General features: G+C 35.9%; 1 protein-coding gene across 5 annotated transcripts in view; it reads left to right on the top strand.

Annotated features, from left to right (window-relative positions):
* The window catches only part of LOC126973455 (zinc finger protein 57-like), a 74,449-nt gene extending 49,401 nt beyond the window's left edge, over positions 1-25,048 (top strand). The window contains exons 5-6 of one of the 5 annotated variants that reach the window (XM_050820740.1): positions 21,986-22,769; positions 23,003-25,048. In XM_050820740.1, the coding sequence (XP_050676697.1) occupies positions 21,986-22,554 (569 nt within the window). In that variant the 3' untranslated portion in view covers positions 22,555-22,769; positions 23,003-25,048. Of the gene's footprint in view, positions 1-2,148; positions 4,009-5,260; positions 5,302-5,375; positions 7,246-13,689; positions 15,404-21,985; positions 22,770-23,002 lie in introns of those variants that run through there. The other 4 variants (XM_050820739.1, XM_050820731.1, XM_050820732.1 and 1 more) reach the window with 4 other exon arrangements.
* The last annotated feature ends 1,416 nt before the right edge of the window (positions 25,049-26,464 follow it).

Raw genomic sequence — 26,464 nt, 5'->3', positions numbered from 1 at the left:
CTCCCGCAAATATCTCCACGACGATCGGTCCTGCGCTGCCATCATTCAACCTATTTGATCTTGACCAGATCGTCGGTCCATCTTGTGGAGTACCAACATTGCGTCTTCCGGTTCGTGGTCGCCATTCGAGGACTTTGCGGCTCCAACGGCCTTCTGTCCGTCGACCTATGTGCTCTGTCTACTGCCACTTCAGCTTCGCAATCATTTGCGATATTTGAGTGACTATGGTTCTCCTACGGATCTCCTCATTTTTGATTCAATTGAGCTGAATGCAGAGTTCAGGAATGCGATGGTGCTGTGAACTAATTGTAATTGATGACCATTATGATGAGTGTCGATAAATTTAAACAACTTTAAGTTAACCATTACCATTATACACTAAAATTATGAAAAAACAATTTCTATGTGAAAGTCACACACAGACAGTTCCTGATTAAAAATTCTCAAATATTGGAAAAATAAACAGTCGCTTTATGTAAACTGTATATTTATAAATACATAAAAAAAGAATAAATTAACTATTCCAATTTAATTATTTTTAATAGTATTTTTTATCAGGGGTTGGCTTCGAGAGATTGTAATGGATATAGAGTATCAGGATAAATGTAAGGTTTATTTTTCACCGAGCTTAAAAATTATTAAATATTTTAATGGAAACAATTATATTACATACATTACAAATACTGGATCTTTACAAACTTCATATTCGTCGCTTGAGGCATATATTATTCACCGCCAACTAATTTGTAGTACTCAAACTTACTATTTACAATTAATAACAAGTCGATGCAACACATGCATTTTAAATGGTGACATAGAGATATCACCACAAAACCAGTTAAGTATATACCCAATTATTCGCTATATATATATTTATATACAAGCTTTATTATTATCTATTCTAGTCTTCTTCTAAGTCATCTATAATATAACCGTCAATTTCATTCTCATTTGCATTATCAATCCGTGAAGATGACGTTTCCTAGATTTTGCGCGGCGGCCATCTTGGATTTCAAAAATGATCTGAAATGCGTTCTCTGCACCCTCGAGAACCTCGGATACGATATCCATATTGATGAAATCATAATTTTGCACGGTGGCCAAAATAATCGTTTTATAAAAAATAGCTTCGCTTTTTCGTTTTATAGAGTTTCAAATCACAACGGTTCTAAAAAAAATTCACCTCTATAACTATCAGATATTTTTAAAAATTATTTCACAATCATTTTGAATTACAGCCAATGCTCTTTTAGAAAGTCCGGTATAAAGCCTTGCTGGATCAAAAGCATCATTTCAATAAAATCTCAAATTTTTGTTCTGCCTTTCTTCAATACACATGTTCAAATTTTTTCGGCATTTCTTGTGCTTGGCGATGATAATAAACTAGTTTTTATGGAACGGTGCCTGCTGGACTCGAATCAGTCCTTATTAAAATCAAAAAATTAGCACTGGATCGCAACTTCACTTCATACGTATTCTGTTAAAGTTTTCTGCTCAAGCAAGAATCCTGCAATTGCCCTGCAACAAAATTTGAATAATTAATGTTACCTTATATTCAATTAATTTGGACTTCCCAGCAAAGAATATTTATTGCCTGGAAGAAAAGATGAATAAATTCGTTATTTGGGTAAATAAACGCTACGACGCTATAGAGTCTTAAAACACTTGTTCAATTCGCACTGCAAATACTTATTATACTCAATTTTTTTAAATAATGTATGAGTATACAATTATTTTGCAGTAAACGTGCAATAACACCACAGTTTTACTAGCGAGATAGCCATTCGTTTACTGCAGCATTCCGGCAAAATAAGTGTAGCAGGCAAAACTTTGCAATGGAACAAATTTTCTGAATAGGAGCTTAAGTTTTGGGCAATGATTTTGTTATTCTCCTGTGTTTCAAGGAAGAAAAGGCAGCGATTATCACCAGGCACCCTCAGTAACTCACGACAAATAAGAGGCTTTCGTACCAAATATTGTTTTAAATCAGTTTGCTGTGGTAATATTTCGTCATATGAGTACGATTAATATAAAACTTAACGACGCGCAAAGTTGAGTATAAGATTGTACCTAAACTATTCCATTGTCAAAATTTTTTATAGAGTTTTGTATAAAGTTCCGAAAACTAATAAACCCTTTTCGTTGTAGGTAAAAAAGATGCCAACCCTAAAGAACCCGGTGGAAATTCTGAAGGGAATGAGGCCAATGGCGATAAAAAGTACGAGCTCGAAAAAACTAGGAAAAATCTTAGAGAAATATTTTCCAACTCTAATGCCACTCCTATACGCTGTAAGGGTGGGATTGGATACGCTTGCTCGCTATGTAGCAACCAATACCCAGAACCAGCTGATTTGAAGAAGCATTTCTTAAAAAAACACGATTTGACAAGCAGCAAAAATGTATCAGCAGACCTCCGATGTATTTCCGGAAAGGAACTGAATAAAGTCTGCGTTAAACTGGATATTACTAATCTAATTTGTACACGATGCTATGTTGATGTCGATAGCATCGAGGAGCTATTCGATCACATTGAATCAGTACATAATAAGACCTTACATAGAAATATAAAACAGTACTTAGTCCCGTTCAAGTTTAACACGGAAAAACTTCGATGTTGCAAGTGTCCTTCAGAATTCAATTCTTTCAAAGCCTTATTGGAACATATGAATATACACAGCGAGAATTTTGTCTGCAACATATGCTGTGGGGGTTTTATAAATAAAGCGAAATTGTATATACATAAACAAGGACACAATAAAGGGGAATTCAAATGTAGATATTGTGATAAAGTTTTCGAAACAACGGTAAAGAAACAGTGTCACGAAAGAGGCGCACATACGTTTCTCAATGCTCTGAGTAAATGTTGGCATTGTGATGAAAGATTTAACAATCACAGGCAGAAAGCGATTCACCAGCAAGAAGTCCACGGAATACCCATGAAGCAACAAGAGAAAAAGGCTTGCAGTATTTGTAATAGGGTGTTCAATAATAAAAATGCTCTGAACACCCACTTTCGACGAGTACATTTGATGGAGAGGACACATAAGTGCGATCATTGCGATATGACGTTTTTTGGAAGGAATGCGTTGAAGAAGCATGTTGTTAAGCATACGGGGGAGAGAAATTTCCAATGCATACATTGCATGAAGGCGTATGGCCGAAAGAGTACGCTTAGAGAACATTTGAGGATCCATATGGGAGATAAGAGGTTTAAGTGCAATGAATGCGGCCAGGCGTTTGTACAGAAGTGCAGTTGGCGTTCCCATATGAGGTCTAAGCATGGAGAAGATGTATAGAGCTCAAAATTGCACTGGTCTAGAGACATTTTAATTTGTTTATGGTCAAGTCAAACCACTGTTTATGTTATTCTTCATATCGCGAGTTCGCGTCTAGTGATCTGAGAGTTTTTTTAGATGCGTTAACTGTATCGAATATCCGATTCAAATCTTAAATATAAACCGGCTCTGCACGCGAAAGGAATCCGCGTGCCAGGAAAAGGGCTCTAATATTATGTAATAGGATAGTTTAGAGCACGGATTAGTAAAAAAATAAGGACTCCGTGTCACCTTACATAACAGTGTAGCACCGAAACAAGCCGATTAACGTGTAAATACATAGCCCCACGCACGCACTTACACTACTACAGGCCGATAGGCGGCCATTATGAGAATTGTCATCGTCTGTGACAGATCAGTTTGCGTCTCAATAAAATATTTTAAAAATGCCGTCGTGCGTTGTGAAAAAGTGTAAAAACGATATTATATAAGTATTTGTGGCCATATATGATTATTTAAGGGAGAAAAAATTGTGTAGCTATGATCCCTCGTAACCGCACACACACTAGCATAACGGAGCTTCACTTGCTAATATCACGGCGCGGAGTCCTTCTTTTTTTACTCGTCCGTGAGTTCAGAGCTGATTTTTGCTATTTAAATTCGAGTTAGTTGTAACATGTGAGCCTGTTTAGATTACCATAGCGTAGTTGCTACCATTAAATTCTTTCGTAAATTTTAAAATTTTATTTAAACAACATGATACCAAAAACACATTATTAATACCCTGTTGATTAAGGGCCTGCTTATCGCGATTGGCATTGACAGACATCGTAATAACTTTCTCATGATGAAATAGACAATTAGGTCTGTATAGTTACACCTAGGCGTGAGCTGTAATGTACGCAGAGTGCCAAAGCGTAGTAAAAATCGATAGCAGTGATTGTGAGTTTGTTCATTTTTGAGATATCTAGGGATTAAGATGTAGAAGAATTATTACTTTAATATGATTTATCACAGTCGCAGAGAAAAAGAGTATGGAAACACGACATCAAATTAATTTTGTTACCGAATTTTCCAAAAAAATAACAATAAAGATAAAAATGTTTATTTTTATTTTTTTATAAGAAATATCCTTCGTATAGTATAAGCATCGGTGTTTTTAACTAGTTCTATTAAATTTACACACAATCAGTAGCACGCTAAAAAAATAATTGTGAACATTTTGTTTCCGTGGGAAATCAAGAAATTTCTTGCGTCGCACAGCCACTTAGTGGAATCACTTACTGGAAGCTGTTGTCCCGACCAGGTCCGCCTTAGGGACCTTCAAGAATAGAGCATACTCTCCCACCTTAAAGGGAGGAAACGCACCTCTTAACCCTTTGTGTTGCCGATGTCCATGAGCGGTTGCCTCACCTCTCCCCCATCCCGTGAGCCTCTTGCCCGTTTAGCCCCTCTTGTGTAAAAATATACATTAAAAAAGTCATTATGATGGCTGCCAATCCTAGATTCTGATGTAGCATTTTATTCACTAAAAAAACCTTTCATACCTTGCGCATTTATAACATATTAAATTTTTGCCTTTTAATATTCCTTACTAAATATTTAAGACTATATTATTATTCATGTTAACGAAACGCACATCTCGTACTTATAAGATCGCTTTGTTTTGATTTTTCAAAAAAATCGCAAAAGTTTTATTTTTTTAATAAATGCGTTTATTTTGTAATGGTTATAATTAATGTTTTCAATTTGAGAATACGATTTCTATAGCTCTCAGAGGATTTAACGTCCTTTTAAAAGCAAAAGGCTTTGAGGATGCGAATTAAAATTCTCTCAGAACATGGGAGCTAAGTAAATTTCCTTATCTTCCAAACCTTGGTATGTGTGGAAATCTACGGAAGTGCGCTTAAACTAAGAGGCACATTAGGCCCAGAGATTTGAGTGCCTTAACCTAGAATTTATAATAATTAAAACATAAATGCCACATTTTAGATAGCTCTTGGTAACTGTCTCTTTGATGAGTTGGGTATGTATTTAAATATTATGAGTAAATTACTTTCTAATAATTAACGAATTGTTAAAAAGCTTTGTATTTTTTAGGTAGTGACGGTGAAAATGTTCCCAGAAGTACGGAGAACCGTCGAGATAGTATGATGATACTTACCCAAAATAGGACGAATTTGAGGGAGATTCTGAGGGTATCAAATGCAACACCTCTTTGTTCTAGAAATGGAATTGGCTACAAATGTTGTCTATGCGCAAATGTATACCCTAACCCCGCGGATTTGAAGGAGCACTTTATAAAAAAACATGATATGTCAAAATCCATATCATCTAAGGATATTAACAAGATTAGTGGCAGGGAATTCAGGAAGTTAAGTGTTAAATTAGATATTACAAATCTATCATGCAGAGTTTGTCAACTGGAAATAGCAGATCTGAAAGAACTTTTGAACCATCTAAAATCAACACACACAAATACAGTAACACCGGATGTACAGAATCACATATTGCCGTTCAAATTCTTCAATGACGTCATACAATGTTGTGCCTGCGCAAAAGAATTTAATTCATTTAAAACGATATTAGAACACATGAATAAGCACACACAAAACTATATTTGCTCGTACTGTAGTGCGGGTTACTTAAATAAGTGCGCTTTGGAGTTGCATGAGGGTAGACACAAAAAAGGCGAGCACCGTTGCAAATTTTGCCCGAAAATCTTCGAAACGTTATCGAAGAGGCAAAATCATGAACGAAGTTATCATCTTTGCGTCGATCGATTGAATAAATGCTGGCACTGTGATGAAAGATTTAGCAGTAATTTCCGGAAGCAAATGCATATGCTAGAAGTTCATGGAATACAGCAACCAGCCAAAGAAAAGGTGCTATGCAAGATATGTAATAAGCACTACCCAAATAAGAACCTTTATAACAAGCATATACGGCGTGTGCATTTAGGAGAGAAGAATCACAAGTGTAAATTTTGCGAGAAAGAATTCTTCGTTGCTAAAGGACTGAATGACCATTTGGTTAGTCATACTGGAGAGAAAAAATTTCAGTGCTACTACTGTATGAAGGCGTTTGGTCGGAAGAGTACTTTACGAGAGCATATAAGGATCCATGTTAATGATAAGAGGTTTAGCTGTGCTGACTGTGGACAAAGATTCACGCAGAAGTGTAGTTGGCGAAGTCATATGCTTTCTAAACACGGTGAAAGAGTCTGACTCTAAAGAATATGATAGACGTACGAACTTAATGTATGCGGTTCTTAAGATCGAAAAATTACCTGGCGGGACGGAAGAATATTTGTGTCATTCTTGGAATTATATCGTATATAGGTTCAATTTATTTATTAACAGAATAAAATACAAAATAAGAATAATAATACAAGTTTTACTTAAAAGCTAGTTAATACTGTGCCTGAACTAGGTAAACCTGCGTTTCAGGCGTTAGAGCTTATATTAAAACTAAACTAACTAAATAATCATAATAAAGAGAAACTTAATAAAGTAAACAGTTATAAATTAACTAATACAAATAAAATGTAGATAATTTGAACAATATTACTAATTTTTCTGTATCTTCATAGGACATATTTTGAAGTGCTTCACGAACAGCCTTCTTACAATTAATATAATTAAACTAGTGGACCCAACAGACGTTGTCCTGTACACACGTGTTAAATCGGACCAGCCGTTAGGAGGAGTTCATTTACATACACAGGAGCAGGAGAATTATGTAATATGGACGGAATTGAGAATCTAAACCAATCTCAAATTCATTGAAACAAACAAAAAAATCATCAAAATCGTTCCAGTCGTTTTGGAGGTAGTTTAATTGTGAATCTAAACCATTCTCGAATCCACCTGAACACACACAACAATCTCAAATTCACTGGAACACACAAAAATATCATCAAAATCGGTCTAGCCGTTTAGGAGGTAGTTCAATTGCGAATCTAAACCATCCTCGAATCCACCTGAAGACACACAGAAAGTTTCATCAAAATCGGTCCAGCCGTCTAGGAGGAGTTCAGTGACATACACACGCACACAAGAATTATGTATATAAAGATAAAAGGTTACAAAATACGTATGGATGATTACGTAACTATGGCAGATATCAAAAAACTTTGAACTGGTATCGAAAGTAATTAGTAAAATTCCCTCAACAACTTTGTAAAAATCAAACGAGAAGTATCCAAAATTATGATATTAATCACTTCCATACATTTAGAATGATATAAGTAGAATAGTTACGAAAAAATCGCATGGTCCCTCTTAACAATTACACCATTATATTATATCGTATTCAGAAATTCAAGCTAACGGTAGTACCATAATTTTGGCACGTATACTTGGTCAGTTCCTTAACCAGTTCTCTTGCTATCTTGCATTTATGTTCCTTATGGAACCCAACTCTTGTTGATTTTTTTTTCTTGACGTTATCGATAGAAGCATCTATTTCTACCTTACGTAAAATTTGTAATAAATTATTATATGCTTTAAACTTGATATTCTTGTCGCAAGCATTGCTTTTAATTTTCCAAAGACAAAGGTTATTTCGGAATACTTTAATAAATTCTGAGATGATTTGGAGCTGAGATGGTTTGGACATGTCGAGAGAATGAATGAAGAACGATTGACGAAAAAATTGTATAAGGCCAGTTTGAATGAAAATGTTGGAAGGTGTAAACCTAGGCGGACGTTTCAAGATCAAATCAGGGACGTCTTGAAAAAAGGGCAGGTCAAGAGTAGCAGGTAAACCGAAGAGAATGTATGAAAGGAATAATGAAAGTGGACGCGCTACGTCCAACAAGTATGTAAGGATCGTAGCAAGTGGAAAGAAGTGATCTCTGCCTACCCCTACGGGAACGAGGTGTGATTTTATGTGTGTATGTATTTTAATAAATTCGGTAAGAAGTTCATGCGAACAAGTTCGGAAATCACTCATTTAGAGAAATTTCCGTTTTTCCGTTTATTTTAAACAAATTGCGTTGCGCATCAAAAATGGCGGCGACAAGCTTAATTTAAAACTTGTCGGATCACGAACAAACTTACGGCCTCTTCAAATATTCAGCCATCTCCGGCTGTGGCCTACTTGAGATAAAAATCGTAACTATCTTTTACTTTTCTGTCCCAATAAACTTATCGACGGTAACTCACCTTATCCGTACACGCTGTCTGTCAATGGGAGCACGTATAGCTTATCAGTGATAGAAGTTTGTATGGAAATTGCAAATCACGCGTCCCAATATAAGGCGATAAGAATGACTTATCGGGTATATTGGGACAGCTTCAGATTGTTGACAGTAGATGGTAGTAATTTATCTCTATCTGTAGATAGTATATTGGGAACAGCCGTAACTCAGCGGTTTTAAAGTACGCGTACTTAGTGTGACACACCGCCGAAAAGGTTGTCGAACCAATCAATGTTCGCGAACTTAATCACGCGTCTATCATACTTGTAAGAATTTCTAGGTGTAGCTGTTAATTTCTCAACTGATATACCTTGTTTATGTTGCTGGCAATAGTTTAGGCTTCTATCATACTGCAGAGCGTCGCAATTTGTATGAAGCTTCGTAGTGGCTGTCAGTGTGTTGCGTGCTTCTAAAGTGACCTTTTACTTTCAGACGTGTGCGTGCGCGTTTAATGTACAATCATAGCGGCAATTGATACAGGACATCCCATAAGAGAAGTCCAAGAAAGTCCTGCTATTTGGGTCTTACGAAACCCGTAGTTTAAAGAGAGATCACGACACAAATAACTGTTTTTTATTAACTGTATCTATGACTAATTAAAGTACGTGACTACACGTTCGGCCTGTTCGAGTGCACACGCGTAACTGTGAGATGGAAACTCGACTGGTATTTAGTATTTACTAGTGTTACCGTGCTACCAGTCTGGTAGCGAAGCACGTGCTTCATACAAAAGTAATTGCACTTCTTTTGGCGCGTTTGGGAAAAATTATTAGAGTTAAATTATACAATGCGCGCGAACTTCGACGCGTAAATTGGACCACCCTGACGTTAGTCAACTAGACCATTTGTATCATATTTCAGATCATTTAACTAAAAGCAGATAAGTACTTAATTTGATTTATACATTAAAATAATATGATTTTATTATGTAATATCAAAAAATATATTGATGAACTTTAATAGTATTGTAGATAACATTTAATAATTATTAATAATGAAGACATTTGGGTTAATAGTGACAACTGTATTGTGGTTTCATTTGTATAGAATTCTTTGCTTACGTGAGAACATTTTAATGATGTAAACTCTCGGTAAATGGCACTTTATCTAAAACTACAAAAGTGTGAGGAGGTATTGTCTATTATTGTGAATGCCACGAATTGTGGTGAGAAAGTTTTGTAAATGAAAATGGTTGTATTTAATCCTTTCTTTATTACAAAATTGTTTTTTCTACAAACGTAAAATAGCACGGGATTTTTTTTTAAGTATTTTTGTTTTATTACGCAAAAGATATAAAAATTCTTGCGTGCGTACATTACACATGTACACTTTTTTTTAACTAATTTGTAGTTAAAGTACCTTTAATCCGAGTGGTACGGATTTTCATTGAATAAACAAAATTCACAGTATTTAGTGTCACTGCTATTTCGGATGGATTAACATGTGCAAGGCCAAGTATCGAAGCGAATTCTTATCTCTCTCGGACTTCATTGGTTAATAAGTATACTATAGATAGTTAAGTAGTAAATTAATAAATATATATATATAACGTATTGGAATATAAACAAAATAAGGGTCATAACTGTTTGAGTGAAAAGTGTGCCATACGGCACAACCGTTTTTCGGCTGTACGGTAATAATTATGCCATGTGACTCTCTCGATTTCGGAAGGTTAATTGCAATTTGATGTGCGGACCCTTCCTGCTACAGTAACATTAGAATACAAACATAAATTTCGCCACTATATACAAGACTATAATAGCTCAGATGACACATTGGATGATCCGGAAAGCAGCAGACCCCGGTTCGAATCCAGATGTCCTATTAAGTAGTTTTATTTTGTTCAAGTTTTGCACCTTCTTAAAAATCTGAGCAAGGGTCGGTCGTCGAGGTACTAATGTACTTATCTAGCAAGGTAAGTCGAAGTCCGTATTTACAAACATAGCTCTTAGTGCGCGTTAAGCTCGAGTTCGTACTTAATTCCACGATAACGACGACTTAAGAATAACTCATAATCCGATTAATTCCTTAAGTCATAACAGATATTGTTTGACACTTTAAACTTCCCGTATATTTGTTGTTTCATTGTCTGCTGTCACGCATCTAAAAAGGCATAAAAAGGCATAAAAGGCATTTATTCCTTTAGAATTATTTTTGATGTCATTTCTAATAACTACTAGATACTACTACCGCTTCACTTTTCAATAAAAATATACAATATTGTACAGTCATTTCTATCGCTATAAAATAATCACAATCTAGTCCCAGGCTGTCCGATCATTTAGATATTCAGCAGTGGAGTAATAGGATTTACGACAGAGCCATTTTATAGCGTATAGTATTGTTTCCTTTTCCTTTTATATTTAAATAAGTATAACACTTTAAATTTAAATAATATTATGTATTCCGATGAGCTTTTGTACGCGGTAAAAAGTAATTGCTGATGATTGATTTAACTGATTCTCAGACCTACCAAATTTATTGTACTACAATTATTGTATTCGATTGCCATATTGCAACACTATAGCGGATTTGTAGATGGAACAGAATAATATAAAAATCGCGATACAAAAATAGTTGTAGATCGTAGAAGGGCGAAAATTTGAAGTTGTATCTATTCTTCAATGCTGAATCATAATAAAATAAAATTATCAGAAAAATAAAAATTTAGGGATTATTAACCCTTAGCATTTAGGGGGATGAAAAATAGATGTTGCCAATTCTCCACCCTAGCCGATATGCACGCTAAGACTCACTAAAATCGGTCGAGCGGTTTCGGAGGAGTTCAATTACGTACACCGTGACACGAGAATTTTATATATTAGATATTATATGAACAGAGTTTAAGAATTTAGTTAATGTTAAGTTTATTTTGCAGCTAAATAATTATAAGTTATTTTTTCATTTGGTTTTCGCAAGGTTATTTTTGAAATGATTGTTAATTTTTGATTAAATTCTGTTTTTTCGTTTGGTTTGGTAATTAATAGATAAAATGTTATTTTTTTATTTGGTTTTATTTCTATAAATAGGGTTGTGTCATAAAATAATAAATAAAGGCTATTTACACAATATGTTTATTTTTAATTTTATTCGTATAATATATTATATAAATAAACAAACAAATCTTATAAATACTTATGTCTAAGTATTTTTTTATGAAGGAGGAGGACAAACGAGCGTACGGGTAACTTGATGTTAAGTGATCACCAGAGGAATCACAAGAGCGTGGCCGGCCTTTATGAAAATTAACGCGCTTTTTTGAAGGTTTTACCATATCGTAACGGCTGGTATCGCACAAGAAAGCTCCTTGTGAAAGGTTGAAGGAAAGTTCCTTGAACCTTGTTCCGGATGGCGGGAATGATATTGTAATTTGTGGCGTGTGGTGCGAAGGTGGAATTAGGCGGCAGGAATCAGGTTAAACAGCTCTTTGGAACACTCCCCGTGATAAATATATATTATATAAATACAGACAATAGTTGGATGACGGACTGGGTAGAGTGTTAATAAAGGCATGACATATTTTAGATCTATTTATATTGTGTCAACTCAGATTTAGTTATTAACATACAAACAATCATTGTTAGCTATCAATCCTCATTGGTTTTAAGATGCTAAATATCCTGAATTTTTATAATGTGTAGGAAATAACGAAATTAAAGTAATGAACAAAAAAAAAAACAAGTCGAGATACAGGTACTTCTTTTTACATTTTTGCGAAACTTTGGCAACGAATCTCTGAATTGGTTAGCATATTTTATAATCGTTTATAATTCTACATAATCGCGATACAGGTGAATTGAGCCCCAAAATATTTCTGCGAGAAGGCTTTTCAAATAATTTCACGGGTTTATGTGCGCATGTAGGGACTCCAAAATAGTTGATATACATAGACACGACAAAGGAGTTGTCATAAAAAGAAAATCCAATGTGTCCCTTCGGTCGTTCAGAGTTTGTATATTAAAATACGTAAGTCGTTCGGTGTATGACGCCAGTGACCTATTTTTTTTCAATCGCGAAAGCTAATTGGTAAAGAAAACGCTTCTGAATTCTTTCAATTCTGATACAATGGCAAACGTAGTGTTGTCTCCAGACGATATGCCGTATTGCAAAATACTGACAACCAGACTTAAATAGGATTATTTCGTACGACAGTTCCTAAATACATTGCTATTGCGAATAATAAATCCCAGCATTTTAGAGGTTCTGCTAATAGTAGAGTTTATATGCAGTGTAAATATAAGTTTACTATCAAATATAACAACCAAATCCTTAATAATATCTACTGTACTGAGAGGCAAATTATCTAATAGGTAGTATGTAGTTGTAATAGTAATAAAATTTTGCATTTATTAAAAGTTATATTTATTTAGTTTTATTCAATATCATTAAATTATGTTCGCACCATCTACACAAGCTGTTCAGTCTGCCACCAAGGCTTTAATAGTCATCGGGACCATTAATGATCTTGAAAACTTCTGGGTCATTAACAAACATAAATGGTGTGTAATATTTTAGACAGTTTGGAAGGTCGTTGATAAATATATTAAATAAGAGGGGACACAAATACCATCCTTGGGGTACACCTGGTGCTATTTCGTATTTTATACATTTAAATCCTTTAGCTATTACGTAAAAACATCTGTCAGTAAGGTATGAATTCCACAAACTTAAAAATAATCTAGCAATGCCATATACGCATAACTTCAAGAGCCAGTTGAAAATTGGCACTAAATCGAATGCTTTACTTAAATCGGTGTAGATGACATCTACTCTTTCCTTCTTATCAACCACGTCTATTAATAATTCTGAAAAAGTTTGTGAAAGTCGACCTACCGGTTATAAAGCCACGCTGGTAAACACTAAACTAGTTTTTCAAGTAGCCATAAAGTCGTTAATAAAGGCCTCAAATACCTTATACCAAGCAAATATAGTATGGAAATTAGTCTGTAGTTCGCAACACTTTCTATAGAAAGTGGCGATATATCGCCACTTTTGAATACTTACTCGTTACGAGCTTGATATTTTCCACTTTTTAAACAAAGTCTACATAAAAATCTTTTTTCTTAAACATAATCCAGAATAAGATCATTTAATTTCTTGTCAATGGAAACTTGCCACTTCTATTTAGTTTTACACGGGAGAAACCACTGGGCACACATATTATTTTTATACTTACAAAAGTATGTTTTTATAAAGATATTTATTTTGTAGGTGATGCTGTTGAAATTGTTACCAGAAACACGGATCAGAACCACAGAAATAATTTGCTGATATTTTCCCGTAATCGAGCGAATTTGAGGGAGATTTTGAGACACACAAATGCAACACCAATTCGATCTTGGAATGGCATTGGCTACAAATGTTGTTTATGCTCAAACATATACCCAAATACCGCCAATTTAAAGGAGCATTTTATAAAAAGACATGATATGTCAAAGTCCACAGGCCCCAAAGATATCAAGAAGATTTGCGGCAGAGAATTTAGGAGGCTAAGTGTCAAATTAGATATAACAAATTTAACATGCAGAGTCTGTCAACTGGAAATAACAGATCTGAAAGAACTTTTGAATCATTTAAAATCAACACACACTAATATGGTAACACCGGATGTACAGAATCACATTTTGCCGTTAAAATTTTACAATGACGTCATACAATGTTGTGGCTGCACAAAAGAATTTAACTCATTTAAAACGATATTAGAACACATGAATGAGCACACACAAAATTATATTTGCTTGTACTGTAGCGCAGGCTTTATAAATAAAAGCAGTTTGGAGTTGCATGAGGGTAGACACAAAAAAGGTGAACACCGTTGCAAATTTTGCCCGAAAATCTTCGAAACGGCGTCAAAAAAGCAAAATCATGAGCGACGTAGTCATCTTTGTGTCGATCGACTGAGTAAATGCTGGCACTGTGGTGAAAGATTTAGCGGGCATCGGCGAAAACAATTGCATATGCAAGACGTACATGGAATACCTATGCCTGTGAAAGAAAAGGTGCTCTGCAAGATATGTAATAAATATTACCCCGATAAGAACGTTTATAACAAGCATATGCGTCGCGTGCACTTAGTAGAGAAAAATCACAAGTGCAATTTTTGCGAGAAAGAATTCTTCGTTGTTAAGGAGCTGAATCAGCACTTAGTTACTCATACTGGAGAGAAGAACTTTCAGTGTTACTACTGTATGAAGGCGTTTGGTCGGAAGAGTACTTTACGAGAGCATATAAGGCGCCATGTTAATGATAAGCGGTTCAGCTGTGATAACTGTGGACAGAGGTTCACGCAGAAGTGTAGTTGGCGAAGTCATATGCTTGCTAAACACGGTGAAAGGGTATGAAGGTTTATGGGTTACTGAATGTTTTCCGCTGAGTAATATCCGAAAATAATTCATGTACACCTAATAAAAAGGCATAAAAGGCAAAAATTTCTCAAAATTGATTCCTTTAGAATTCTTTTTGATGTCATTTCTAATATACTAGATACTACTACCGCTTCGGAAACAAATGGCGCTCTGAGAGAGAAGAAGCGGCGCAAGAAACTCTCCCAGCATTCTTTTTTTGCGCTCTTTTTAATAAAAATATATTACAATATTGTACTTTCATTGCTATTGCTATAAAATAATCATAATCTAGTCCCAGGCTGTCCGATCACTTAGATATTCAGCTGTGGAGTAATAGGATTTATGACAGAGGCATTTTTTTTATAAAACATTTTAATTTATTTATAGATAATGCCTGAATAGTGGCCGGGACTTTATTATAAAAGTGTATACATTTACCCTTAAAGCTATTATGTATGTTATGAAGCCTACTAGAATTAGTTACAAGCAATCCCTTATTTCTAGTGTTATAATAATGAAAATCACTATTAAGAGCAAATTAATTAACATAGTTATAAGTATATATGAGTTTATGTTTTGTATCTGAGCTATGTTACATGGTTTAAATTAAAAATAAAATAAAGAAACAAATTCTGAATACTGTTTGATTATAGACTATTTCTGTAACTTAACTCAATAATGGATTTCAAAGGAAATTGCTTGTGCCTAAGGGTGAGCTAAGGGTGTACATGTGCAGCCTGATGAGCCATGTACACCATACACATGGTAGCATTTCAGAAAACCTTGCCTGGTAATATGGCACCGAGCGTATCACCTTTATTAATTACAACTTTAATAAGATTATAGTGCAGTCGTTTCCCGTTATCTTTTGCAGAAATGCAGGCATCGTAGAAAGGCATCGTAGAAAGTATTAAATTTTCAAGGTTCGCTGAAGTCAAACCCACTCCAGCTGGTTGGAGCGGTGACGGTTTATTCGTTATTCCACCATTAGCGCGGTCTTCAGAGCCACAGTAATAAATACTCTAAAGCAGTATGGAGACAACGTATAAATGTTCGAAACGATGAACGCACACAGACGTAGGTCTCAACAAGACCAATAAGCGGACGTCGCAGTACTGTTGGTTGCCCAAGCCATTGCTTCTCGAAGTATTTTATTGATGGACTGCACCAATTACATATAAATATCATAGTAGATATAGTAAATATCGTGTCAGTCAATTCGGAACTATGCTCTTTGCATTTTAAGGAAATAAACGGAAATCAGAATATACTCAACACGCAACGAACACCAAACAACAACAATAATGCATAAGCAAAGCGATAGCGGCAAATAAATTAATAAACAACATGGCGATTGGCGGCTACCTACTGTGTAGGCGGGCGAAGCGGGTCTGTGTATCAATCAGTGCCCTCTATGGACAAGTTGACAAATTAATTTTAATGTGATGGTGTTGCATGAATCAAGAAATGTTCTAAGTGCAAACGCCGTGTTCCGCGTTGAGACATGCATGACACCTGCTTTTATGTGCGTCTGTTATATCTAATAAGGGACGAGACGAACAGGACGTTCAGCTGATGGTAATTGATACGCCCTACTCATTACAAGGCATTGCCGCTCAGGTTTCTTGAAAAACCCAAAAATTCTGAGCGGCAGTACAATTGCGCTCGTTACCTTGAGATATAAGATGTTAAGTCTCATTTGCCCAGTAATTTCACAAGCTACAGCGCCCTTCAGTTCGTAATGTTTACGCATTACTGCTTCACGGCAGAAATAGGCGCCGAAGAAATTTCCATACTGCTTTATCTGATATATATAGTGTCAGAGCCCATTCAGCAGGAGTTTCTCGGTTGTCATCAGGAACTCTTGCTTCAGGTATATTACAACATATTTTCATTATGTTGGTATAATTCTCCCATAAGACCTTTATTTATATACAGTGTATGTGGATTGATGCATCCACTATACTCAATAACTCTTGTGTTATTTTTAATATTTTTTTTTCTTACTCGTTTAAATCATGATTTTTGAGTATTTTAATGCCTTGATTACTACACATAGATTGTAATTAAAATATTTTTTTAATGATTTTAAATTGATTTAAAGTGAGGCGTGGCAATGATTTTCTTTCCACAACTTCTCATTAAAACTCAACCTTGTCCAAAGAGATTGTAGGTAATTGGTTAGTGTAAATATTGACATTACTAAGTATCATTTATTGTCTTTTTATTTATTTATTTACCACACACAGCAACTATCATTACAGGTATTACCTAATGCGACAGTTACAAACACAAGAATAACATATATACAAATAACAAACAAATCAATCTAAAACTAATCATACTATAGCAAAAATTAATAAACTAAATATTACATTAGCAAAAATACATCACATTCACACAAAAAACTTGAACATACAACTATTTATCATAACATACTACATATAACAATACCCTTGCGAGTTCACTCCACGTACACCCAAAAATGTCCACTTTGTGGTAGAGTTCATTTATATGGCGAAGGGCTCTAGTTAAAGGCGAAATTTATTTGTAGACCTTCATGACTTATCCAAATATTTTTACTTTTGACATTAATAAGTGTAATTTTTGACCTCATTGAATAACCCAAATATTCTGAGTTTTGTTAAATGTTATTTACGCTACGATTTCTCTTTAACCACTTCGACACGAAATTTGCCTCTTCGGGAGATATTGAGATATAGTCGCCTAACTGTGGCATGAGATTTTGGATAATAATGGATCTTAGCCAAAAAAACACCATGTTTATAAATTTTCTAATTATATTAAAATGGCGGTGCTTAACATTTGGGAGATAATAGTTTTGTAAATACTGAAAACAAGAGAACACTTGGCCGACTTCAGCACGACGGACTGCTGAAGGGCGAGGATCCTTCCCAAAAGTTTTATCAAATCGATGGCGGAGTTGCATGGGTGACCGGATCACAACCACTAACCAACCACCATAATGATCAGTCATATTGGATACTACCAAAAGAAATAAAACTCACCCAGCTCTAATACTACACCATATTGTAGCTGATGTTGTTGTGGTTCCATTCCAAATGACGATTTTTTTTTATGGAAAATGGGGACAAACGAGCGTACGGTCACCTGGTGTTAAATGATCACCGCCGCCCACATTCTCTTGCAACACCAGAGGAATCACAGAAGCGTTGCTGGCCTTTAAGGAAAGTGTACGCGCTTTTTTTGAAGGTACCCATGTCGTATCGTCCCGGAAACAAGCACAAGGAAGCTCATTCCACAGCTTTGTAGTACGTGGAAGAAAGCTCCTTGAAAACCGCACTGTGGAGGACCGCCACACATCCAGATGCAGGGGATGATATCTTAACTCGTGGCGTGTCGTGCGAAGGTGGAATTTAGCAGCAGGAAACATGTGAAACAGCTCTTCCGTACACTCCCCGTGATAAATGCGGTAGAAGACACAATGAAGCGACGTCTCTACGCAACGACAAGTGATCCAGCCGTTCACAGAACACTGGGTCCGGGACAATTCGAGCTGCTCTGCGTTGCACACGGTCAAATGGATCGACCTAATACTGGGGTGCGCCAGACCATAGATTTTATTATTATTTATTTATTTACTAAGAATATAACATACATTTTGATACATATACATTGACTTCCAAAGCCGTCTAGACGGTTTGACTGGGGATTCGTACAGTCTCAGTACGTTATTTAATAGCTATAGGTTATTATGTAACAAGAAATAAACATTTTAGCAACAAATACTTTCCATTATTTTATTAACATATTTTTAAATTTAATTTTGTTTCGCTCGGGCAAGCAGTTAAGTAAATAGGGATGACATTTTTTAATAGATCTATCACTATAATAATTACTGACCTACATACAATACTGAGGTACATAATATTCGTCCGTGGATATTATCCTAGTGTTATGGTTGTGACTTACCAGCGATAGACTATGCTCCCGACTGCCATGATGTTTAGTTAGTAGTAAATATTTGTGTTTTATGGCTACCGGCAGTATTTTACAAATTTTGAATAGTTTCTTATAGTTATTTTTACGTTTAAATTTAGTTTTTTTTTTATCAACAAGTAGTTTTAGGAACCTAATTTGGATTGACTCTAATTTATCTAAATTTGTTTTAAAAGTTAGACCATAACCTTCAAGGGCATAGTCTATAATAGACTCCACTAGGGACTTTATAAACATTTCAGCGTGCTTTTAGGTACTTTGTAGCTTTATGGTAGAATTTCCCTAATAAAATTCTAAGTTTACTACATATATAATCAACATGTGTGGACCAGGAAAAGTTTTTATCTACTTTCGTGCCCAGATAGGTGACGTTATTAACATATTCGATAGGTTTACAGTTTCTTAAATTATTATGGATTTTTTTTATCATTACCTAGCAAACAATTAATTTTATTCCATATTTTTTTAATATTTTTATTACAATCTAGCATACCTTGTTTATCATAGTCATACGCTTAAGAATAACTATAAAACATTTATTCCTGTACCTGGTGTAGGATAATCTTTTAATCATGCTCTTTGGGTCTCTTTCTCTAATCATAGCTTTTACGTTATCATCTATCCAGCATTTATTATTTCTGTTGCTTCTGTTATTAACTTGGACGGTGTTATAACATTCCTCATAAATGTTTTTAAACAATTGGCAAAGTGATTTATATAGTTTAATAGGACATTCGATCGATAAGAGTCCATTAAAGTTAGTTGATAGTAATTTTTGTTTTACCATACGACGCGGGGACGGGAGACGTAAGCCTGGGTCACGTATATGTCTTTGAGCGGGCGAGTCGTAGGTACGTTTGTTGCCAGGCTCGCCACCGCATCGCCACATATCAGGCGAATGGCAGAGTTTATATTCAACCGCTGCCGCTACATAATATTGGTCGGATATTTTATGTCTAATAACTGCTGAATAAATAACAGCCACTGGATTTCTGATAAATATATGATCTAAGAAGACTCAACGATTTTACCATTCAGTATTTCTTTTCGCGTTACCTCATTAATGCCTTTAGTAAACCCATACTCTGATAGAAGATCTTTGTAAGATATAACATGATAACTTTGACTATTTAATAAATTAATATTTATATCTCCACAGTTAATGACTTAACTGCTTTTAGGTAGACTGTATAAAAGATTACGAAGTTCTTCCGAGAATTGGACAGTTTTATCTTTTTTATTGATCTTAGGCGATCTATAAATGGATATAATATAAATTTGCTCTTTCTTGTTGCCGAGTGTAATGGAAACGCGTTCTGCAACTTGCATTGCAGGCAGCGGTGCTTCGCACACGCTTCTGCCCATTCTTTTAAATTATCAACACACATAATTAACCGAATTGGTATTTATAGACTCCAAAGTGTCCAAAGGAGTGAATTTGATGAAAGTAATTGAGCACACTATACATACAATATATACTGAATTATTCATTTGGCTTTTAGTAATTCGGCGATATCGTTCTCCACTAGTTGACCACGATCGTCTAACTAACTAAAATTCTGCCATTTGATATCCATATATACTTGTAAGTGCCACGTAACTGTTTCTTTGTGTTCCATAATAACGTTTTCGAACTGCTGGTTAGATCCTCATTTATTATTATATACTTATATATTAGTATTCACCTTACAAGGGAACCTCCTGTTATAAGTTTGCTTGCCACCTCTGTTAATTTACGTTTATCTCATGATTCAGTTCCTGTGTTCTTGAACACAACGACTATAGGTGCTGGTTTAGCACCGGGTTTCAATGGCTTCGAGCGCTTTGCTGATCCGATGTCTGTACAGCTGATTCCTATTGTTTCACCGATCTGGTCTACAATGATCTTGACATCTTCATTCGGTAATTGCTCGATTCCCACTATCTCGATATTGTTTTTACAAGATGATTGATCTATTTCTTCCAGCCTTTGTTCCAGTGCAGAATTACACTTATCCAAATAAATACACTTGTTATAAGTGCTTATGACATGTTTTTCGAGCTAGTTAATTTTGGCCTTCGACTTATCATGTTCAAAGTGTGAATGACAGCAATACTCCATATGTGACCGGACCTGCGCTTTGTAGAGCGCTAGAATGTGGGCTGGCTTGAAGTATTGCCATGCTCTATCAATGACGCCCAGCTTCTTCGAAGCCAATTTGAATTTGCACTCCAGATGGCCACAACATTGGCAATCGCTCGCGATTTCGAGACCCAGTATTACGATACTAGGCAAGGCTTTTATGAGGCGATTACAGGCACTTGAGGAATTCATCAGGTTTCAGGGTTAAAAGTGCTGAAGGGTCACTACGTCCATGAAACTAACAACTAAATAGAACTATAAAAGATTCCAGCGGGACACACGATTCATCTAGCGACACTTTAGTGTTATTATACAAGGCATAATTATAGAATCAGTGAAATATAAAATAAAACAGAAGACAATTGTTGGTACATGAACACGTGTAAGGTTTGGTGCATATGTTAGATATATTTAAGAGTACCTAAGTCACCGGAACAACGAATATCAAAACCTAGTTACTTTCAAATAAGGATAAATATAGTGGCTACAAAACTGGAAGGTTTGAAAGGAATACTCACCAGACAGGAGCACACCGCTTTTTACAATGCAGACGTCACTACATTTGATGTATACGAGAACTTATTTAATTTATGGTAGACTCGGCACTATTACTTGTACGTACACAGTTTTCCGGGCGATCGATCAATCTTATACCTTAGTTTACCTACCTTAGTGAGCGACGATGCGGTTACGCACGCGGCCATTAAGAGAGTTTTTATGATATGACAGATCACCAGATGACGCACATTACAGATGTGCATATAAGGAGGGAAAGATTGACATGGAAGATTTATGGTTTTCAGGACAAGCATAAGGGATTGTTCTGAAGCCGCAAAAACAATAATGTCATCCTTTCAATTAGTCTTATCAGTAAATAATTAAATATTAAACAATTGTAATAAAATAATTTACACACTTAGCGAGGTAATGGGAGAACACGCGGCTAGCATTACCGTGCATTACCGTGCTTTGAATACGAATACAATATTATCAATTATTACTTTGAATAAAGACGTGATCATCATTAAAATTATTTTAAAAGTAGATATTTACATTTCAGGTAGTAAATGGGATGGAAAATATACGCTCAAAGTGACAGACCAGGAAAAGAAATACGAATGCAACGACTGTCAACGAGCCTTCCCAAAACGTCCCAACTTCACTCAACACTACACGCATGTACATTTGAAACAGGGCCCCAAACTACGCAGCTGTCATCTTTGCGACGTCTTCGTGACCGGTTCTCGAAGGTCGCGACATATGGAGGAAGTACACGGCCTGCCCAGGCCGACCTGTGCTGCATGTGGAAAGAAATTTTGTTTCCCAAGCAAGCTGATTAAACATCAGAAGACAGTACATATGGGTGAGAAGAATCACCCATGTACTAGATGTGATAAGTCTTTTGCAACAAGATACGCCATGTTGAAGCACTGTGAAACGCATTCAGAGCTCAGGCCTTATAATTGTGACGTTTGCGGGAAGAAGTTTAAGAATAAAAAAGGCTTGAGTGTTCATATGGACATACATAATAACCGGAGGAGATACAAATGCGAGGCCTGTGATCGAGGGTTTGTTCAGACTTCCAGTTTGAAGTATCATATCACAAAACATCACCCGGAAAGCGTCTAAATTTAAGTCGTCTGAACAAATTATGCTCACTACATTAAGTCCTAAGCGTCAACGAAACCACGTTTGCAAGCTGTCAAAGCGGTCTACGATTAGACCACTCGGTCATAAACCGCTGATCGTATTAATGTACTCTATTGACCGATAGTTGCCTGTTATTAATGTAATTTATATAAAACGTTGTTTTATTATCGTGTTCATATTATGGCCACCATATAGTTGGCATATGTTTATATGGACAATGCTTTAACTACAATATTCTAAAATCTAAATCTTTCAAAGACTTCCAATACTAAAAGATCTCCGGATTTTTTCTGTTTAGTTCCACGAACGGCGGTTTAGTTAGTGGCACGAACGGCGCTAGTAGGATGCTGTCTGCATTTTAAGTATATCCTTTGCTGCATATTCTTTACTGGTGCCTGAGTGCCGATTCGAAAGGAGTTGACGTGAGGATGATATTTTGGTGATAAATAGAAATAATATCCTTCAAACCCTGAGTGTACGTCCACACTGAATACGCGATGACGGGGGCCTAAGGCGGGCGCAGCGAGCGAGGCGTGCGGTCGCCACAGTGGGGGGCGAGCTCTCGTAGCAGTTCGGCGTATGTCAGGTATTGCAAACTATGGGCGAGGATTTAGTATTTTTACTTGACAGTCCGATTCTGAGATGGGAGGTGTTGAACATTAGAGATTGTGTACACGAAATAAATCAAAACAGAGAACAATGTGGTAATTTTTTAAATTTGTATGAAGAATTGGGGTTATACCCTAAAAATTACTGTCCTGTGGATGTTTACTTTGCTATATAGGTGGTTCAGATTAATTTGCACTTATAAACAATTCAGTATTTACCGCCATTTAACAAAAAAACAATATGCAGCCACGCACACGCCGAGCGGTAAGACCGAACTGGTTTGTTATCCGCGCCATCCGCGCGCTAGGTCGCTCGCTGACTAGGCTCGAAGTGCATAACGCGCGGATAGGAACGTATGAAACCTCCGCACGCTAACTCGCTCGAACCCGTCGCGCTAGGTTTCCGCCTTGGTCACTTCAGTAAGGACGCAAAGGCGCGTTTCATATGTTTGATATTTCGCGCCCGTCGTCGCAACCACGCTAGGCTCGCACTATGGACGCACACTGAGAAGAACGCGCGCAAGAAACTCAGCGGGCTTTTTATTCTTAATTTAGTTACAATATAATTACTCAGGGCGATCGCTCCATTCCCAGTCTGTGGTATCATTAAAAAGATCATTTATGTTATAACTTTACCACACAAACGTTTTTTAACAATTTTTTCAATTTGGTAAGTAACACATTTCTTTTGTAAAATTACTGGGATCATATTGTAAAAGCATACATCGCCCAATAAACTAATTGCTTCGTTAGTTTATGTTTGTTCCTCGTGTTAACATTGATATACATTAACATATGCTTATGAACATAAAGAACATTATCAAGAATATATTGAGATGCAACAGTCAATATTGACACGAGAGTGGGTCAGGGATTGGAAATAATACACCGCTTATAGGAACGAGTCTTTATTTGCGTTCACTTTTCTGAACTTGCACTTCGCCGGTCTGCCGCTGTTCCTCTTGTCGGCGGCGGTACCTTCAACAGATCACACCACACTGAACACTAGATCTCTTCTATCTTTTTCTTCTCCTGGATCACTTTCCACTACTTCTTCTTTTCTTCCTTTTTTTCTAGTCTAGTTTAGACTCGACAATGTAAAGACATTGTCGAGTCTAAACTAGAATATACCCCCGGATCTGTTCTATTGTCAAAATGATTCTCTTCCATTCCATCTTTAAATTTAAATTGCACTAGAAATTTCTTTTAACTATTTTTATCATGCTTACACATTTTGGCATCCTTTTCTCTCTGTTCATTTGATCCTGAACTTACTAAAAATTTCCATTAACTGTACAAAACCCAAAAATGTCCATACACTAGTAGGTGTATCGAACCCGGGTCTACAACGTCTGAAGTAAACACTTTTCCGCTCAGCTACTTTACTTACTCTACTTTTTAATGTAGGAATTGCAATTTTTTACCATGTTGAATGCGTAGAGTTAGTTATTTAATTTTGCCACAACATAGAACATAAAGGTAAGACTTAGTAGTGTAAATATGCAAAATGGAACACGAGAGCTACATACATGCGCAAACGCTAGATAAAGCCGCCATTTTATGACCAGTGGGCAGTGACACAAATAAAGAAAAGTTGAAAGGTTTCAAAGCGAGTGACAGTTGACAAAGCTTTTATTTTTGGGCCAACTAACAGATGGCACTACAGTCTTCTGAAAACGTCACTTTAAGGCGTCTGTCCCACCCCTGCGCGACACTATGTTTATTTCCTAAGACCTGGCGCGAATAGTCCTCTTCAGCAGCACAAAGATGGTATTAATATTGGATACACTGTAGTAGCTTTAGTTTAAAAGGTTTAAAATATGGTGTGACCTAGCTATTTCATGGACAGTCAATATTTTATCTATTGTTAATACTTTAACACTTTAATAAAATATCGTACCTACCCACAATAACGCCATTTTTATTTTTCTGTCTAAACTTAAACAGGCATTTTAATTTAAAAGTGTACGGAGTAGTTTAACGTCTCAAGATTTCATTTCAGAATATAATTAAAATTTTTATATTGAAAACTGAGAGTAAAAACTAACCTACAAACATAATACAAAATATTATGAAATAAGACAATATTTGTGGTTAATGTATGAAATTGTCATTTTCTTTTCCGTCCTTCCCCGCACCCTTACAGTAGTTAATCTAATATATACAATTCTCGTGTCATGGTGTTAAACTTTGAACTCCTCCGAAACGGCTTGACCGATTCTCATCAAATTTTGAGTGCATATTGGGTAGGTCCGAGAATCGGACAACATCTATTTTTCATCCACCTAAATGTTTTGGGTGGTCCACACGAATTTATTTTTTTTAATTTTTTTGACATTTTTTTTAAATTTGTTTGATTATGAGTCAGCATTAAAAAATACATACAACTTCAAATGTTCACACATCTACGATCAACAGTTACTTTTGTATCGCTATTTTAACATCGGCAATACAACGTTTGCTGGGTCAGCTAGTCATGTTTATATTTTTACAAGCCATTAACTAGGAATTAGCTCGCCTTAAATATATATTACGCTGCCTTGGGATCTCCCAAAAATATTTGTTCTGAGCATCTAAATGAATATTATTTTTTTATTATTGAAAACCAATAAAAATAATAATTAGAAAAGTATTACTAAGTCAGTACACATGAGTTATCCTTTATGACGCCTTAGGTAATTAATACAATAACATGTGACAGCTGTGAAAATGTCAAAAGAAATAGCGAACACTTAGCCTCTATTTTCCAGTAACGCACGCACACTAAAACAAAATGACTAATGTATCGCGTGTGAAAGACGTAGCTGTCATGAACACTAAAGTAACAAAGTAAAGTAACTGGCCTGTTGTCATGCGTAGCCTAACAGCAAGAAGCTCTATCTAGACGTATAAATTATATTTTTTTATTGACCTGGTCACCTAATGTTCCGTGATCACCACTGTCCAAATACTCTTGCAACAACCAGAGGAATCACAAGAGCGTTGCCGGCCTTTTAAAAAGGTGTACGCGCTTTTTTTGAGGGTACACAAGAAACACCGCACATGGAAGCTTATTCCACAGCTTTGTTGTGCGTGACACATCCAGATGGTGAGAATAATATCCTAATAATTTATGGCGTGTCGGGCAAAGGTGGTCCGGCGGCAAGAATCATCTAAGTACTGCCGAAAGCACATTCTACAATTCGTCGACCTCAACGCAGTCGATAATTAAAAATTCGCAGTTGATTATTGAGGTTACATCATGGATAAGGTTTCTGAAAAATATTGTTCAGTAGAATCAT

The sequence above is a fragment of the Leptidea sinapis genome, chromosome 29 (assembly GCF_905404315.1).
Source record: "Leptidea sinapis chromosome 29, ilLepSina1.1, whole genome shotgun sequence".
NCBI lineage: Eukaryota > Metazoa > Arthropoda > Insecta > Lepidoptera > Pieridae > Leptidea > Leptidea sinapis.
This window is presented reverse-complemented; position numbering and strand designations above follow the sequence as displayed.